At 37.5% G+C, this 19,363-nt stretch overlaps 1 protein-coding gene across 1 annotated transcript in view; it reads left to right on the top strand.

Annotated features, from left to right (window-relative positions):
* Positions 1-19,363, top strand: part of PCSK5 (proprotein convertase subtilisin/kexin type 5) — a 264,696-nt gene that overhangs the window by 210,702 nt on the left and 34,631 nt on the right. Inside the window, exons 22-24 of the mRNA XM_069775866.1 lie at positions 2,744-2,880; positions 4,865-5,062; positions 5,406-5,474. Coding sequence (XP_069631967.1) covers positions 2,744-2,880; positions 4,865-5,062; positions 5,406-5,474 — 404 coding nt within the window. The remainder of the gene's footprint in view (positions 1-2,743; positions 2,881-4,864; positions 5,063-5,405; positions 5,475-19,363) is intronic.

Below are 19,363 nucleotides of genomic sequence, written 5' to 3'. Positions count from 1 at the left end.
CCCCTATAACAAATCCTCTAACAGTTTTCAATTTTGGTATCTAAGGTTTCCAAAAGATTTCTATACTCCTTCTGTACATTATGAAAGCTGTTAGAAAAAGTCATAGTAGTAAAAGAAATAATAATAAAGAAATATCTCACCCAGAGGCTAAAGAGTAAATCCTTCCAATGGACATTATTCATTATGTACTTGAAATAGACCTGTTTAATTGACAGAATCCTAAATCATGTGGTATCTGTTGAAGACAATAATGAGTGGCCATTAGATAATACAGACTAAAATTCAGCAGTACTGCTTTCCTACAGGGGAACACCTTTCCTCCTTGAAAGTATGAAAAGACTTTGGGGGGAATTACTGAAAATAATGTGAAAACAAAAACACTGAACAATCCCTGTTCTTTGTGAAAATTCAGCAGTAGATGTCACCTTATTTCATAATAAAATCACTGTCAGATCATCTTGTTTGACAATTCAAAATGCTGTTACCTTTTTTTAAAAAATTAAGGAATTGTAGTTTTTTGTCCAGCCAAACTGATTTTCACAAAATTCCTTGCCTGTCTGTTTACTGTTTGAGCTACAAAAGTTACTGGCAAGACCTGACCTGCTGGCGTCTTCCATTAGGGACAACATAACAGAAAGTGAGACAAATGTACTTTACCACTGTGTGAGCTGTTTGTAAGGATGGCTATCATTGCAGCCAGCACATGTAATACAACACAGTAATATTTGCATGTTATATAAGCATAGCCCCGCTACCTCCAGTACTTCTGTCACATTGTCCCATTTGCAAAGAAACCAGCCAGAGGAGCTCTTAAACATGCAGGTATAGCTATATGAGCTACAGTCTGCATAGGACTATCTTATTGTCAGATTCCAGAGCAGAAATACATCTTTACTGAATACTTCGTATACCCACACAAGCTTCTCCCTGATTCCCTCCAGCAGCCTGCCTTGAGCCTCACAAGTCTTTTTAATCAATTCCTAAGTTTTCTTTGTCATGTGCACTTCAGGAAGGCTGTTTGCATGATAGCCTATTCTTCCATCTTTGCACTCCATAAGCCTAGACTTTTCCAATCATGGTAAATTTTAAATGGTTTCAAAGACTATTTGACAAAATTGGTTTTTAACTTTTGTCCTGGTTTCAGCTGGGATAGAGTTAACTGTCTTCCTAGTAGCTGGTACAGTGCTATGTTTTGAGTTCAGTATGAGAAGAATGTTGATAACTCTGATGTTTTCAGTTGTTCCTCAGTAGTGTTTAGGCTATAGTCAAGGATTTTTCAGCTTCTCAAGCCCAGCCAGCAAGAAAGCTGGAGGGGCACAAGAAGTTGGCACAGGACACAGCCAGGACAGCTGGCCCAAACTGGCCAACGGTGTATTCCATACCATGGGACGTCACATCCAGTATAGGAACTGGGGGGAGTGGGGACGGGGGGAATCGCGGCTCGGGGACTAATCGGGTGTTGATCGGCGGGTGGTGAGCAATTGCACTGCGCATCACTTGTACATTCCAATCCTTTTATCATTACTGTTGTCATTTTATTAGTGTTATCGTTATCATTATTGGTTTCTTCTTTTCTGTTCTATTAAACCATTCTTATCTCAACCCATGAGTTTTACTTCTTTTCCCAATTTTCTCCCCCATCCCACTGGGTGGGGGGGAGTGAGTGAGTGGCTGCGTGGTGCTTAGTTGCTGGCTGGGGTTAAACCACAACAACTTTGCAGGTTATTTTTCTCCTCTTCTTTCAGAATAAATCTGACAATGACCATAGCAACTCAAATTTATGAAGGCATATTGCAGACATTCTCTAATGCTATTGGCTGGCTCCAAGGAAGCATGCACTATCTTAATGTTATGGAAAGCCTACTGTTCCCTGGGTGTACAGACAAGCTGATAGTCTCAAAATCTGTACTGAGATCCTGAATGGTGCTCAGCTTCTCTAGAAATTGAGTCCTAAGTCCTCAGATACCAAAATGGTAAAAACAGTTAAGTGTGGAAGATTACAGTCTCTCCTCTCTTATTTTCTTAATGTTGAAAACACTGTCAAATTCTAGCCAACTTGTTTTATATTCTTTTAATAGTCATATCTGTATTGATGCTTTTCTACTTTTCTCCCAAACAGATTAAAACCAGTAAACATTAAGTAGCGGTGAAAAAAGGACCAGAAATTTTCATCCCATAAAAGGATTCTCTACCAAATATTTCATTACCCAGCAAAAGGAGAACATTTAGCAGCTAAACTCCTAAGTGTTTGCAGATATGCAAGTCTAAAACTACATCTCCTAAAGGCCAAGATTCAGATAGATATTTGACTTTAGTACAAAGTCATTTTATTGAAGCCATAATGTTGCTCACAGGAAGACTTTAAAGTAAAACTAATAGGAAACTTCAACAGGTGGATCATTCCTTCACAGAGAAAGATCAAGTCTTGCTTTCCTTCTAACAGACAGAAGTGACCACTGCAGGGATTGTGATAGAAGGACATCTAGGTACAGGACCAAAAGGTGATTTTTCTCAGAAAAATCTCAGGAAAAAAACCTAATCTCTGAAGTCTAAGATCCAGGTTCAAAACATAGTTGACTTTCCACTTAGTAAATACTATAAATAAGATCAGGAAAATGAAGGCGTAAAGTGCAAGGACTCTTGTAAATAGAGAGAAAGAAGAGCATTTTGGGTTTCTTGTTAGCTTTCTTTAAAGAACAAATAGTTGCTAAATTTGTAATTATGCCTCTTTCTGCCACAAAAGAGTCTTTGACGATGGTCGCTGTGTTATGCAATGTCCCAGAAGAAAGTTTGAATTCAAAGGACAATGTCATTTGTGCCATCATACCTGCCTGGACTGCAGTGGAAGTGAACCTAACAAATGCATTGCCTGTGGAACAGGTAAGAAAGATTTCCTCTTGCAGCTTTTTCCCCTTCCTAGGCCTCCAAGTTTCCTTTTCCCTCTGCTCTCAGTTGTTAGAGCTAATAAAATAAACAGTGCTTTTGCTACTGATCTGCATCATGATCGTGTTTTAACCCTGAAGGGAGTTGGAACACAATTTATTTTTTTAAAAGTACAAGAAAACACAACTCTGCATTGTCCTTGCATCTTTATGCATTTTCCTTGTATATTTTGAGTAGGAGCTACATTAACAGAAACAGAAAGAGTAGCACAGGAAAAAAAGGACGGAAAACCTACATAGCCTGCCTCCGGAAAACAAAGCTCCATACATGCCTCCCCCAGCCTCTACACAGTATGTGCTACACTGAAATGGAGCAAGCTTGCACAAGCAGGCAGGGAGCCAAGGAGCTTTCCAAAACATCTGTCTGGGGAAGGCTAGGAAACGTGTGATGGGTTTCACCACAGACTACTGTGTCCCTACAGCTGGACAACCAGGGCCTGCAAAGAGAAGCTTACCACTAACACACATAGAAACTCGTCTTTCTGACACATTTTTATAGAGCTTAGGTTGAGATAGAGGGTAATATAGTTAAAGTTGTGGTTGTTCCAAAAAGCAACTTTTCTCCTTTTGAAGCTCCATTTTAAAAATTATTCCCTCTCACCTCTGTAAAACCTGATGGCTGAAGAACTTGAGGCTATTACATACAAGTATGTGTAACTAGCCTGAGCCGTCCTTGGAAATGAGTATGTAAGATTTGACTTTCAATTTACTTAATAAAGAGGATTTTTTGGTGACCTTTTTCTGGGGACTGACAATGCATTCACAGCCTTTCTCTTTTCAGATGCTACTTCCATTTCAGGCCTAGTAATTAATGGCCCAGGCTTTATTTAGTAATAAGTGTCTAGATCACAAGAAAACACTAGTATGACTGGCATTAATTTGTCGTACTGATGATGTGATTGACTTTCTCACTTTGGGAAACGTGACTGAGTAGACGAAGTTTTCAAATAGTACTTCAGGTCCAATGTGAGGGAGACTTTTGTATAGTTGTTCCCCAAGTCTCTCCCTGTGGTGGACAGCAATATAAATTTCTGTATTTCTGTGTATCAAGAAATGAAGACACTGATGAGAGTCACACCCTGAGGAGGCTGGAAAAGATCATTCTAAATATTTGTATGCAAAAAGTAAAAGAAACAAAGTCTGAATACTTCTGCAATGGTGCAGCAGTTATTCCTATTATAGCTGCTTTCTCTGCAGTTTCAGAAATAAATTATGGTAAGCAAATTCTTGCTCTATAGTTAAAACTTAGCACTTAGTACATTATTGTATATAATTTATACTGTAGGATAACCCATTAGAAAACTCCCCATGTTGCAGCACATGGCACATGGAGCTGCAGGTGTCTTCACAGGTTTCCTTCATTCAGAAGGACTTGAAGCAGGGACCTCCCAGTTCCCCATGCACTAGAGAATGCTACTGCTCTGATAGCAAATAGATGCACACTTGCTATTTAGATTCAAATCTAAACTATTCCAGATTCTAGCTGTGACTAGGATGAGCATTACAGTTTAATCTACTATGGACACAGACTGATCCTTTCCAAAGATGAAGTGGACAGCTTTGCTTTCCTAATGGCAATTCTACATCTGCATGTACAATACAGTACAAATACTTGTATGTTCACTGAAAGGGAACTCGGTAATGGAAATCTCTTGATTCTTATTTTATTAGATTGATGGATGTAAACAGTAATTAGTCATTAGCATGAAATCTTTAAATGCCATAAATCTCCAGGAATGTGGAAGGTTTGAGGTCCTGAAACTTTTATACATTTTAGCTCATCTGGTGTAAAACTACAAATCTAGCAGTCAGTGAACAATATTCATTCTCATCAGCTCCAGCACCAGTGATTCATAAAGCTGAATCTTATGCCCAAATGTCCTCTATGGCTAACATCTTTTTCCTATTTGTTTGCCACACAGATAGAAGAGGGATCGAACGTTTCCTGTATAATGGGGAGTGCAGAGAGAGCTGTCCTCCAGGTCACTACCATTCAGAGCATACCTGTATGGCTTGCTCTGCGCACTGTGAGGTGTGCCTGAACTCCAGCCACTGCAAAAGATGTTTCAGAGGCTACTACCTTATGCAAGACATATGTCAGAAGCATAGTTGTAGAGAAGGTAAGCATCCTTCAGCAGGAGTTAACAAATATTCTATTTAATTCGTTACAGAAATCTGGTTAAGGGTCGTGGTTCCTATTTTGTAATATACAATCACACCTGATCCTGAGGTCCTTAAACTCCAGGTCTGATTCTCTTCTAATATCAAGTTAATGTAAAATAGGAGTATTTTCCTCCAGTTGAGTGGGGTTACACAAGAATAAATGAGAAAAGAAATTGCTGTTTGTCTTTCTCCTTTTTGGATTTGAATAAAGTTTGTTTCTGGGAACCTTGCTGAGTGCTTCCAAATGTTGGCCTTCCATTATCTAGAATTAACCCAAAATTGGTGATTTGCAAAACACAGGTGAAGTGGAAGATCCTGACTCTGAAGATTGCATATCATGTTCAGATGGATGCCAGAACTGCATATTGGGTAAATATTCCCTTTATGAACCTTTATCCTTATTCTTAAGGTAGGGAAAAATTATTCCTCCTCTCTCTCTTGTCACGAGCCTATGTGCAGGCTGCTGACCAATTAGTCACTGTTGCATTCTCTCACCAAGTAAATTGTATTTTTCCCAGTGTATGTATTTTTTAACACCATTTCTAAATTCTCTCTCCAGCATAAATAAGAATATTTTTGTATTAATTTAGCTATTAACCTTTGCAGTGGTTTTTTTTTCTTTCCTGCTTGAATGCCACACTTAGGCTGAGAGATATACTGACTTTCTGAAGCCATTATCAGACACAGAACATTATCACAGATGTTCAAATTTTCTAGGCCTGAAAATAGATCATTAGCCTGTGCTTTTTTTTAAGGAAATAGACATAAGGACAGACTCTAAATTTCATTCAAGAGCAAGTCACTGCAATAGCAATGCTACTGCCCTAAAAAAACACTAAAACATTGATTCATTTTTCATGCTTGATTAAAAAAAAAAGTTCCTTCTCAACATAATACGATGTTGGCAGACAGTTTGCTGTTTTCAGATAAATGCCATTTAACTTGCTGAACTTGATTGAATCTGTATCTCAATAGCTCACCTTCACAGAGGATTGAAAATGTTCAAAAGACATTGCAATTCATTGTTTCCACTGTGTTTACATTAAGAAAATTTTATTTCCTGTGGCTATATGGACAGCAGTGCAACTGATCAGTAACTCAAGACTGAGAGGCAACAGGGTGACTCATCAGAAAGGCATTCCACTTGCAAACTCTTAGACAAATTTTTTCTTGAGAAAGCACAGAGTTTAGATAAAGTAGTGCCCAACTTAGTACTGATGTGCCAAGATGCTTTGATAAGACCATCTATATTTCAGAAAGTAAGACTTTGCTAAAATCTCCTTGAAAGATTATACAAAAGAAAAAAGTAGACCTAAGCTTTACTTCTTTTGGTGCAAATCTAGAGCAAGTCACCGATCTGCAAATAGTTATCTGGAATTACTACTTGCTAAGTGCTAAACTTAGAGACTACCAGGACCTTCCATCCCCTCTCTGAATTCAGACAGATTTCCACAGAGGAGTTCACACTGGGCCCTCTGGTTTCTCCCACTTGCTCCCTGTCTTTTGGAGCCTGGTTTAATAGGCACTATCATCAGTACCAGGAGACTGAATGTTGCTATACAGAGGAGAGTGAATAGCAGGAAAGAAAACTGAAAGCAACCCATAAGAAAAAACAAACAAACAAACCAAACCAAAACAAAAACCAAAAAAAAACCCAACAGAAATTAATTCCCACCAGTAGTCACGGCTATTTCAATGTTCTTTCTGCTTTTGTGTCAACAATATGTTTCCCGGGGAAACAAGACCAACATAAATGCTCATGCATACCAAACTTATGTAAGGATTTTCATCATATACTACTTTCTTCTTTCTACTAGTCATCCAATCTAATATGTCATACCATGAAACTCCCTATGACTCTTGTGGCCAGCCGTTCTGCATGAATGCAGTCAAGCCTAATGCTTTCCTCTGTGACTACCCCTGTAGCTTTCAATATTGCTGAATGAAGAGCTGGAGGGACCAGGTTTTAATATATTTGCAATTACACTGTGGTCTTTTTTTTGTATGGCATGTTAACCAGATTCATGTCAGCTGCCTGCTTGGTTGTGGGGAGAAAAAAGAAGCAAAGGAGTTAAGCAAGAGAATCTGCTTCAATACCAATCTTTTTTTTGCTGCTATCAGATGTTACTTTCTTTCCTATGGTAATATTTTCAGTGCTCTTTACAACACTTGTGACTAAAAATTCTTTCTGTCTCTTCTGCAACTGTTTAGTGCCAATCCTTGCTTTGAATTAGGGTGAAATGCACTATGAATAGCAACTTCTCTTAAAAATAGTCATTGCAAGTAACTCAGAGGCTGATTTTGTTTGTATATGAGCTTAATAAGCCTGCATAAGGAGACTGCAAGATTGTTCATGGGCAGCTGGCATACAGAAAAAGGGGCTGCATTCATTCGCCTTTGTCTTCAGATCACTCATCTCCTAAATATTAATCATCCATAATACTCACTACATATTTACTCTCAGGTTCTTGCACTCAAAGTTCTGATTTAAAATGGGCTTTTTAGAAGCTTCAAAGATAACAGAATGGATGCAGGTAAAACAAAGACTGTATTAACTCTCACTGCTGAGTAAAGTTGGAAGTACTAAGATGCCAGAGTTTGGTAAAGGGCATATTATTAAGGCAACTCTTTGGTAGTTACGATTCATATACTATTGAGAGTCAAAGAGATTGGTTTAATGTTAGCTCTACTTGGAACAGAAGCACAGCAGTGGGCTAATAGCAAGATCCCAAGCAGCTTTTGCAAATTACCATGTGTTCCCGAAATAAAGCATGACCTGTAAACTTCAAACTTAAAATTAATCAGGTAGAGATGCTGTTCACTTGTGTTTCTGCTCTTAATATTCAGTGAGTTTTCTCATACCAATAACTTCATTCATAGATGAGTACAGTAGTAGGTTTCTCATAACTTATCAGAAAATTGATATATAGAGAGACCTCTGAAAAAAAAAATCTGAACTCCCTGTCTCTTAGAAGAAATGGATTATTTTGAAAACTGTAAAGAAATTACACTGCCATAAAAATAACTTTAAATAGTAACATTTCAAGGTGAGAAAATATGGAATGTGACACATTTAGTTTCTCATCTTTATGGTCTTTACACAGACTCTTTTTTTAAAATTAAGCAAATGCTGCATGATTTCACAGTCTCTCTTTGTCCTATCTTCCTTTCAACACCACTGAGGAATTTAATCTGAGTAAGAACTGTAGAGCAGGAGTAGGAAAAGCATTCCAATGCTATGAACATTTCTACTAGAAGTACAGCAGAAAGCCCTGGGGAATGGTCTATTTAAAAAAAAAAAGGAGGAAACAAAATGTAGTAATCATAGCAATTGGAATCAAAATTGTATAGCTCACATACTGAAAAGTAGTTATTCATATACAAATGCAAATACATTTTGTGCATACTTATGGATCTGCAAAAGACTTAAGACCATTCTCTTGCAAAAAGTCATCAGGCACCTGCTCTTTCTGAAGTGCTTTGAGATCTTTAATGTATACTGTAAGAGATAAAAATAATTAACTAATTTGGTTTATACTGAGTGCAGCGTCACTTATAGAAGCTGTAGGAATTTAAAAAGGAGTATCAGACCACAGTGACATTGCATTGTAAACTGAGAGCAATGAAATGCAAGTGATTCTCTTACTGCCTACAAATTACAAAGTTTAATTGATTTTTTTTTCTTTTTTGTAGACACAGAACTAGTTTTAAGGAGGGTTATATGTGTTAATTAAGATAACTGAACTGCCTGTTTTCCTACTAGCCTGAATTTTTTGGCCAAAGAAATTTTTCACAGGGAACCAAAGAATAGATCAAACCGCCTCCTGCAGTCTTGGGCAATGTTGTCCTGCTTTGTGCAGGCAAGAAAATGAATTACTCTCTTTTGGCATGATGCCAGGTACCAGCAGAATAGAGCAAGTAATGGAGGCAGACTGTGTGGGAAATCTCTCTTCTTGATCAGTAGTGAACCTACAGACAGATTAAGACACAGGTATCATACTTTTATATCAGTTTGATACTTTACATCCCATGTCAGACATTTCAGAGAAGAATGTAAAATCTGCCCAGTAAGTAACACTGCAGGTTATTGGTCGCCAGGCATGAGGATACTGAGGTAGAAGATTGACAGTGTTGTAATATTTTCTGGGATCCTCAGGGAGTGAAGTAAAATCTGTCTGTTTCCCTCCAAGTTTGGACCTGGTTTTGTTTTAGGGCTCCAGTGTGGCAATATATCTTTACTGTATCTACATTGAAGGTCTAAGAGCAAAGATAGGAACTGTCAGAGAGGCTTAATCAAGGACAGATAAGTCTTTGTAGTTTAAATACAGATGATGCTTTCTTTTAAATTCAGGCGATACTTTTCTTTCTGATTCACTTCATTAATTCAGAGGCTGCTCATATTTTAAGGAGATAAAGAATCTTTAATGCTCACAGACACTATTCTGCCTGTAGACACTGTCAAGTCCTGGGATATGTAACAGGAAAATTGCCTTAGACAGCACTAATCCCAAAAGGATCTATGGCTTTGTGTACACAGTGTCAAAACAATGGCTGTGCACAGCAGGGTTCACCTCCCTACCTTCTTCTGCCCACATGCTCTTGAATGCATCTGCCTCTGCTTGCTGCCATACTAACCCAATCGACATGCTCAAGTGCATGGCATCCCATGAGATCTGAAAGGCAGACTCTTGCACAGGCGTTGAAATCTGAAGTGAGAGCCAAAGACAAGTCAAGTCTTAAGGGCGACTTCAATATGTATGTTTAATCCTAAATTCTTACAAGCTTCAAATACATTCCTACTGCTGTGCAAGCAAATGCAAACACAAAATTGGACAGATGAAGTGTCTAAGAAATTGTGCTGAATAAATTTCAAGCCCACACTTCCAAGATTATCTTTATGATTTTGGTACCTCAGTTCTCATAACCCAATTTTGAACACTCTAGGCCTACTTTCTAGAGCAGCAATGAGCTATTATTTATCCCTCTGATGCAGATAGATCCATGGGCACTGTGGGTTTTCATTACCTCTGACCATCAGGCCATGATTAAATTTTGATGACTTGTCTTCTGGTGGGCACCAGAAAACACCATGAAGTCTACAAAATTAAATCCAGTTTCCTCTGCAAAGGTAACTTTTGAAAAAGAAAGTTCTGCTGAAGCAATGTCATTAACGAGGATGATTTTCTTTGTGCAATTGCAGCATCTACCTTCCACGTCTCAGTGTGAGTTCACTTAGTCATAGATTTAGATCACTTCAGAATACCACTAATATTTTCTCTGGACTCTTAAAACTGTAATGAGTTTCAGAAACTCTTCAGAGTCAAACTTACCTTTTTAGAAAGCAGTCAGCTATAAACTGACGCTGAGGACAAGAGAAAAAAAATAAGGTAAAACTGAAGAATTTGAGCCACTTAAAGTAATTATTCTAAGAGAATTTCAGAGTTAATACAATGCAAGAACATAACAATCCTGGGTCTCATTTATATGTCTAAAATACAACACATGGACCAAAGTGTTTTCTCGAACACTTCTAGCTCTCGCTCTCTTTCTAATAATACAATTTGCATTTGCCCTTTTGCACCTACCTAATGAACAGACACAAAATATGAATACTTATGAAGGTAGCAAGTGACAAACTTCTCTGATATCTATTGACTTGCATATGTACACTCCACAAGCAGAAACTGCCACACCATTAACCAATAATGCTAAATATGAGCACCTAGTTCACTGAGGAGCTAAATATTTGCAACACATGGAGCTCAAGTGGATCATTGATAAATTCATAGGAATCAACAGAAGGATAGGTCTTCCTCTCAGAATGGATTGTGAAAGTCAGGCATTCTCCTAATTTATTTGTCTTCTGCCAGTGTCCTCCCATGGAGCTACACATTCCTCATCCAATTCTTACTCACCTACTCACTGATTCACTTCCACTCACCTCACCCAGCTTGCGAAAGTACAGCGTGTTATGATATGAATACTTCTCACCGCTTCCCAGAGATTACTTCATCTCCATGTAGCAAAATACCATATATATCGCCTTTTGACCCACGCAGGTTTCTGCAGAGAGTAGCACAAGGTGGCTTTTCCAACCTTTGCACCAGGACTATTTTCAAAAGCTAACACTGAGAATAAAGTGCTTCTCAGTGAGGGTGCAGGGTGAAGAATGTTCAGAATAGTCATCGCACTTTTCTCTTTCAAAGCTACCTTACAGAACAGACAAACACTTGAGAAACTCCAAGGAGCAGTGTCCCTGAGAATAAGAACCTACAAAATAGGCATTTAGGCCCAAGTGTTTTTAGCAAGGTAAAGCCTGAGTAACTCTCAAAGGTCATCCAGAACCTAACTATTTGGTTTGGTCTGGGTTACAAGGTATCTGTACAAACATACAGCTATAAAGGCAGAAGTGAGACTAAATAACACGCAAATGATCCACAAGATCCATTATACACAGTGAGATGGGGGGAAAATACAGTCTGTAAGGCAGTGGGAGAGAGAGAAAAGGTATTTGGAGAAGATTTAAGGAACCTGTAAGACAGTTAAAAGGGCATCACTGTGAACAGACTCAAGCTTACAGGTACAGATTGCAATTCTGGCGGTTGTGCTCATGATTAATGAGTGAAGAGTGATCTGGTTCCCATAGCAACCTAAGAAACACAAAGGAAAACTTCATTTCTTCAAACCTTCCCTGATGATGAATAGACCTTGGCTTTCAAAATGCCAAAGAAAATTATGATAAGAATCCTTTTTTATCTCAGAGTAAATCTTCCTCAAGAGGTTAATCTTGCAGAATAGGTTTTATATTTGCAGATAAGAGGACTTGTTTCCACAGGCTTCTGGAGTGAGAATATGCAACCTGTGCAAAAACAATGCCCAGCAAGATTTGGAACTGTTTTTCTCTGATTTTCAGTACTGACATTTCAGTGTAGGCAGAACATTACATTAGAGGATGTTGCCTTTTCTAGAGTATAGGTAAAAGAAAATTTCCTTGCACACTGAAGGTACAAGATGTATGTATTAAAGAAAACATTCTGGTTTTGAAATTTTTCTTTCTCTGAGAAACAAAATTAGTTCCTGACTAAAATCCAGGCTTGGGGCAAGTCATTGGAAAAACTTAAGATATGAGAGTGAACCATGCATTCTGCAAACACAGAATACTCCAGATTTTAGTTTAGAGTTCTCTGTAGAAATAAGAGCACAGAAGAAAAATACTGGATCAGTCCAAAGGTTTGCCCAGCTCAGTAGCCACTGACCAAACAGTGAATGTACTCCTAAAATTACAAAGACAAACAAAGCATGTATTGCTACTCCTTCAACAATTTGCAGTTCAGGAGCTTCATGAATCAAAACAGTAACAAAATGTTAGCTGCTGAATCATTCTGCTGGACTTACTGAAGAACAAATACATTAAAACAAACATAATCTAAACCATCTGCAGACCAGACCCTCTTTTCAGGGAAGTTTGCTGCCTCCCTGGGGCCCAGATCAGAGATGTCACCAGAAAACTGATGAGGTTAGTACAGCTTTCAAATTATTACCTACTCTTGCTCTTTCAAGTGTGTACCAGTGATGTTTCAACAAGAAGACCAAGCTTAATCAAAAGACATTTCAGTACCCTGGGAAGACTGCTGAAGGATTCAGGAGCACAAGTGTTTTCCTCAATCCTCCCAGTAAAGGGGACAGACACTGGAAGAAACAGGTGAGCCCAGGACATCAACACCTGGCTCCAAGACTGGTGCCTCTGCCAGAACTTTGGTTTTTTATAATCACCAAGAAATGCTGGATTCTGCACCTTTGATGGAGTAACGTTGGAAACAAGTAAAAACTAGGTGATGAATGGCTGGAGAGCAGCCCCGCAGAAAGGGATCTGGGGGTGCTGGTTGACAGCAGGCTTAGTATGAGGCAGCACTGTGCCCTGGCAGCCAGGAGGGCAAACCGCATCCTTAGTTGCCTCAAACACAGTATAAGCAGATGGTCAAAAGAGGTGATTATCCCACTGTATTTAGCATTGTTGTGGCCTCACCTCGAGTACTGCCTGCAGTTCTGTGCCCCACAATTTAAGAAGGATGTGAAGGTCCTTGAATGCGTCCAGAGGAGGGCAACAAAGCTGGTGGAAGGGCCAGAAGGCATGTCATTTGGGGAACAGCTGAAGACTCTGGGTTTGTCTAGTTTGGAGAAAAGGAGGCTGAGGGGTGACCTCATTGCTCTCTACAGCTTCCTCAGGAGGGGATGTGGAGAAGGAGGTGCTGATCTCTTCTCCCTGGGATCCAGTGATAAGACACATGGGACTGGTTCAAAGCTGCACCGGGGAGGTTCAGACTGGACATTAGGAAGCATTTCTTTACTGAGAGGGTGCTCAAACACTGGAACAGACTTCCTAGAGAGGTGGTCAATGCCCCATGCCTGTCAGGGTTTAAAAGGCATTTGGACAATGCCCTCAATAACATGCTTTAACCTTTGGGCAGTCCTGAATTTGTCAAGCAGTTGGACTAGATGATCATTGCAGGTCCCTTCTAACTGGAACTGTTTTCTTCTCTCTTCTCTTCTCTTCTCTTCTCTTCTCTTCTCTTCTCTTCTCTTCTCGTCAAGCAACTCTACTTCAACACGTACTTGTTTCAGTTCTTTGGGTTTATATCAGCCTAAAGCTCAAGGTCTTGATCTTTCAAATAAGCAATTGTATTATGAAACCACTTATCGACTGTAGCAGTGCAAATCTTGGATTCTCCCCGTATAGAGAAGATGTTTCCCACGTGAGTCCTTCCTGCAGAAATATGTTTTGTTAATGGAGGACCAGCAGAATCCAGCTGTTCAAATTAGTGGTAAAACCTGCACTGATGTCTGTGGTGTAAACTTAGGACCTCTGGCCCACAGTCTGCATTCTTGCTTGTAAGAGAGCACTCTTTGGGTAATGCTGTTCACTCAGAGGAACTACCTATGTAGTAAGAAATTATTCAAACATAAGGGGCCATCTCAGCATAATAAGTGTGTTCAGAAAATGCACCTCAACACACAAAGTTCAGTTTTAGTAATATGCATCCTTCATGCTTCTTGAAATCATCACACTGAGATTTTAGTGGGCAAAAACAATGGCCAGTAGAGTAAGAACAAAATATAACATAACATCCCAGTGATAGAATAAAATCTAAGACAAATAAACTGAATGCCCTTTCTTAATTGTTAGATAGTACTGCTGATGTCCTGATTTCATTTCTGTTGAAGTACTCCTACCTTTTATTTTAATAGGAGTAAGAATGAACCACTAGTTCTTTGTAGCCCTGTAAGCAATAACTTCTCTGGTTGATATCACATTTTGGAGCTTCATGTGCTGTGTAAATCTCACTACAGCACTGGTCAACTATGCCTGGTGAGAGACTAGAGCATTCTGACCCAATATTTAATTTTAAATCAGTTTTAAAAATTTTCTATTCCTTAAAGTTTCCTGATCTCATAACTTTCCCTCAGTGAAATCTGTCCCAAAATTTGACGCATTTATCAACATACATACATTTATGTATTTATCAACATTTCACCTCAGTCATACAAACAGTTGAACTATTTCAGGTAATGCATATTATAATGTTAATCTTTGGTTTCAGTTCATCTTATCTGCACTTCATTTCTACTTCTAACTACAACATATTAAAATCCTTGTTTGAACAGGAAAATATGCCTCATTCCCTTTATTTTGTCAACGAAATACGATAACAGCAATTGACATTATTCCTCTTTTAGAGTAAGGTAATTGAGATTAGAGCTGTGTGAATTTTTTAAGTTAACCAGCTTTACAGCAAGAATAAGACCTAAAACATTTTTTGGTTTTATTTGTCTCATCTTCATCCTAATTAAAGGTAGATTTAATTTAAAACAAAAACATAAAAACAAAAACTAAATAGTGGTAATTTTAGTAAAATTATATTTTTGGAACAGATTAAGTCTATTCAAAGTATTTTTTTCTTTTATGCCTTAAAAATATATATATAATTTTAATTCATTAAATATCTTGGCTAAACCGAAGTTATAGTTTTTGGCCAAAGCAAATACTGATGCCATTTTTTTCCCCCCATAAATCTAACTGACAGCAGAATCTAGTTCCTTCCTTGGTTAGAATTCACAATCTCTTCTTTGTCCCACTTCATGGCAATATGACTTATAATGTCAGAAATCAGAAGAAAGAAGATGAAGCTGATTTACTGACAAAACACACACACACACACAGAGAAAGAAGAAAAAGGAAAGAAAGAAAAAGAAAAAAGAAAAAGAAAAAGGAAAAAAAGTGAAAAACCAACAGAAAAGACACAGGCAAACAAATACCTTCTTACACAAACTGGAAGATCCAAACCAAAGGCCTTGATTCCACAACAGAAATCTTCATTTTTAAGGCTTACTGACAGCTGAGGTTTCAGTTGGGCCCATGTCTAGTCAAAAATCTTGTTATATTTGGATCATACATTTCAGTTATTTTAATTGAGATGCCATAAAAAATAAATAAAAAAGTGGTCTAAGGTGGTTAATATATATAATTACTCTTGTTGGTGATATATTACAATTTATAGTACTTTTTTTTTAGATTATGGTAAATTATTGTTCAGGGGAATGTAAAAGGCAAATAAAATCTAGCAGTAACTGTTGAAATTAAACAACTACTGCAGGCTGGCCCTTAAAGAAAAACTGCAATGTAATATAAAATCATTTTCAGTCATTGTATTTAATTCAACTGGAAAAGAAAGGTAAACCAGGCATTAAGTCACAGGCAGTGAATATCCTGAACTTCTCCTGAATGCAAAAGAAGTTGAGTGTATTCAGCACATTCTAGGCTCGCAGCTTAGCCAATAAGTAGTTCAAAAAATTTAATTTTTAAAAAAGTTCATAAACAAAACAGGAAGCTAAAATAAAAGTTACAGTCTAAATACAGATCCTGCAAAATGTACCCTTGCACTTAACTTCAACTCCTAGCTTTATTGTACACTGTAGATAAGGAAGTCAAGCATGCATACAAGTCATTGCAAGATCTGGGTCTAATTAGACGGGATACTTTGAGTAAGTGCTACTCAAAAATACAGTGGGCTAGCCATGTAAAGTTTCCAGAATTAGGATCTGTCTAAATACCATGAACATTCAAACATAGTGAAACAGTGACAAGAATTTCCAAAATGCTCTGGCGCGCATTTTTAATACAGATGAATTTATGTAATAACTGTTTCATTAAGTCTCTACAGTAAGTAATACTACCAAAAAAAAATCACTTACAGTGTTCCTCTACATATTTGAGCAAAAATACCCTTCCAGCACAACAATGCTATGCTTGTAATGCTAATGCCCATACTTCCCTCAGAGTTCCAACAGAATGCATGAATGTTTGGCGCTTGACCAATATTTAATCATTGCACGTACCTATTCTGTGTTATAATATAGCTGCACTCCAAATGTATTGTAATTGAGAAGGGGGGGGGGGGGGGGGAGGAGGGAGCAGGAGTATCAGTTTATTACAGACAAGGAAAGAAACCAAATTACTTTTTCTATTAACTCTAGATGATCTTTACTTGTCTAAAAGAAAGTCACAGAGGACTTGTTTGTGTCTGAGGCCTTATATTTTAAAATGGGTTGAATGTTGTTTCCATTGCTATCAAGATCACTTTTGTTTCTGTCTTCAAAACAGTAGCATAGGCTCAAATAGTAGAAATCAATGCAAATGGAAACTGTAAAATATAGATAAAATATTAGCAGTTCTCATGACAAGAAGTCCTTTGGAGCATGACATACCAACCAACACACTTTATGCCACAGAGATCTCATCATTTTATGGGCAAGTTAAGGTCTCAGTGAATATAGGATGTTTGTTACTGCTAGTCCAAGAATTGATTGTGGCAGATTTTAAAGGAGCCACTGTTGAAGAACTGCACATATATATCCACAAAATTCCCTAGACTTAGTTAACTTATAATTCATTTCCAAGATTTTGGAAACATAGCATGTGTTAAATATCAAATTCGCTATTACAGGAATAGTTCCATATTTAGTTTTCTCTCTGCCTGCTATCAGACAGTTGTCCTCTTTGCATTCCTTTCTAAACTATGTTCATTATTCCTCAACAGTTTAAATTCAGAAACTATGGCTAAGAAGAGAAGGTGGTAGAGCTTCTATTTAGTGGATATGTCTTTACGAGAAAGAACAATGGTTCAGTAAGAGTTGATAAATAACATAGTATAGTAGACAAATTGGCAAATTAACTTCAGCCACACTGGCCCAATGATGTTTTCATTTTGCAAAATTGTCAAGAAATTCTCCCCCCACCTCCAAAATCTTAGGTTTGAAGAAAGACTCAGTGCATTCCCAAGTGAAATACAGCAAACCAGCTATTCATATGAAATTTGTGGCCTTCAAACAAGGTATTTACTATTACCACTTCTGTCTAAACCTTGTGTAAGCAGCAGAATGCAAGTGCTATTTGTGATGCATTTTTTTTCTCTCTCCACAATATGTTTTCCAATCCACAATCTAAACAAACTATTTCTACCCATTTGTTCCTAGATACTTTCTCTTAGATCCTAAACCAACTCAAAATACATGGTCTTTAGATCCTAAACCAACTCAAAATACATGGTCTTTACTTATTACTTAATTTTTCTAATCTCTTTGAGAGGATAACCAGACATTGTGTGTATGTTTGCAATTACTGCTGAGATCTGTCTCAAATTGAGCTATATAGATAGTTATCCATACAGGCAGAACTGAGAGGGCAGTTAGGTAAGAAAAATGTCATCAGAACCTCCCACAGGCAAGAGGGGAAAGAGTCCTTTCTTCGTAAAAGCCAGAAAGTACATGGAGAGTTCATTACTAAAGCTGCAAGCAACTCCAGCAGTTTTAACAATGTCTCTTTGATGTGTACTCTATTCTTTGAATTAATGAAGCATAAGAACTGTATGTGCCAATACTAAAATAATTTTCAAAAGGTATAAGTACACTTATTTATCATCATATCAACCTGGCTCCTAACAATACTGTATAAACACTGAAAGTTAAAAAAACCACACAAATTATTTGGGAAAAGAAAATCTCAGGAAGTGTCCTCATTCAGAAACAATATTAGAGTTTCAGAAATCATTCAAAAAGAAGCCCTGGACAAACCACATGTCTTTTATCTGGAAGTAAAGGAATACTTCAGAGAAAATATTTTCATATTTTAAGAGTATTTCCTGTCAACATAAAATCTAATAGAAATAATACTAGATCAGGTGATTGCTGTTTCTGTTTGTGCTCTAAACAGTAAAGAGAATATTTTCACAGATCTGCAGCATTTCTGAGTAAAACTTTACACCTCATAAATAAATTGCTAGAACTACTTGCAAAACCAAGTGCATGTTGCCTAACAAGTTTGCATGTGTAAAGTGTGATTTATTGTAGACACAGTTCAAACAGACTCAGTGAAAATTTTGCCCTATGAGTTCTATTAATATCAAAAATAATTTATAGGCATTTCATAGTAAAACAGTTTATAAATACATTTGCCCAGGTTGTTCTGTTTCCTTCCATTCTGCTCCTTTGGGGATATTTGAGTAAGGTGAAAGAAATAGAAAGCTAATAGAAGATAATGGAAGGTTACAGAAAATATTCTTCTCTTCATGTGAGCATAAAGCCATATTCATCATTGTAACAGTTTTAAGTTTTTTCTTTGAAATTTTCTGTTCACGAAACAAAATTTTTGAATGCAAAAATTAATTTTCTCATGAGAGAGTTTACCCAAAAGCCCCCACCCACCCACCACCCCCATACAGAAAGGTGTTGGTCTAGCTCAGGATTTTTAAGATTAAACTGATTACTTACATGTTTTTGAAAAGTTTGCTTTTATAGGTGCCAAATATTTTTAACTTATCTCTGCAAAAAATAAAGAAATAGGGTGAAACTATGGATTTGGCTAACTTAGAGTCTCCCTTTAAGATTTCATTTTGCCTAACCTAAACTCCTGGGAAGGTTCTGCTTTTCAGACCAGCACTTCCTAAGCACTCAGCACCTTCTAGGTACCTTATGCTGAGGACTCCAAAGTAACAAGTCACTGCAAAAATACAGGCCAGAACCTGACTGTGGAATAGTTTATCATCTCAAAAAAATGTAAACAGAGATTCAGAGACAATAATGTTCTAGTTATGGCTGTAGTGATTTTAATGTAAGAAATATTAATATAAAAAATGGTGTAGCAACAATTCTTTCTAGCATTCTGGTTTTAACTCTGAATATTATTCACATAATTTCACATTTTT

This window comes from Haliaeetus albicilla, chromosome Z, assembly GCF_947461875.1.
Source record: "Haliaeetus albicilla chromosome Z, bHalAlb1.1, whole genome shotgun sequence".
In the NCBI taxonomy this organism is placed as follows: Eukaryota; Metazoa; Chordata; class Aves; order Accipitriformes; family Accipitridae; genus Haliaeetus; species Haliaeetus albicilla.
This window is presented reverse-complemented; position numbering and strand designations above follow the sequence as displayed.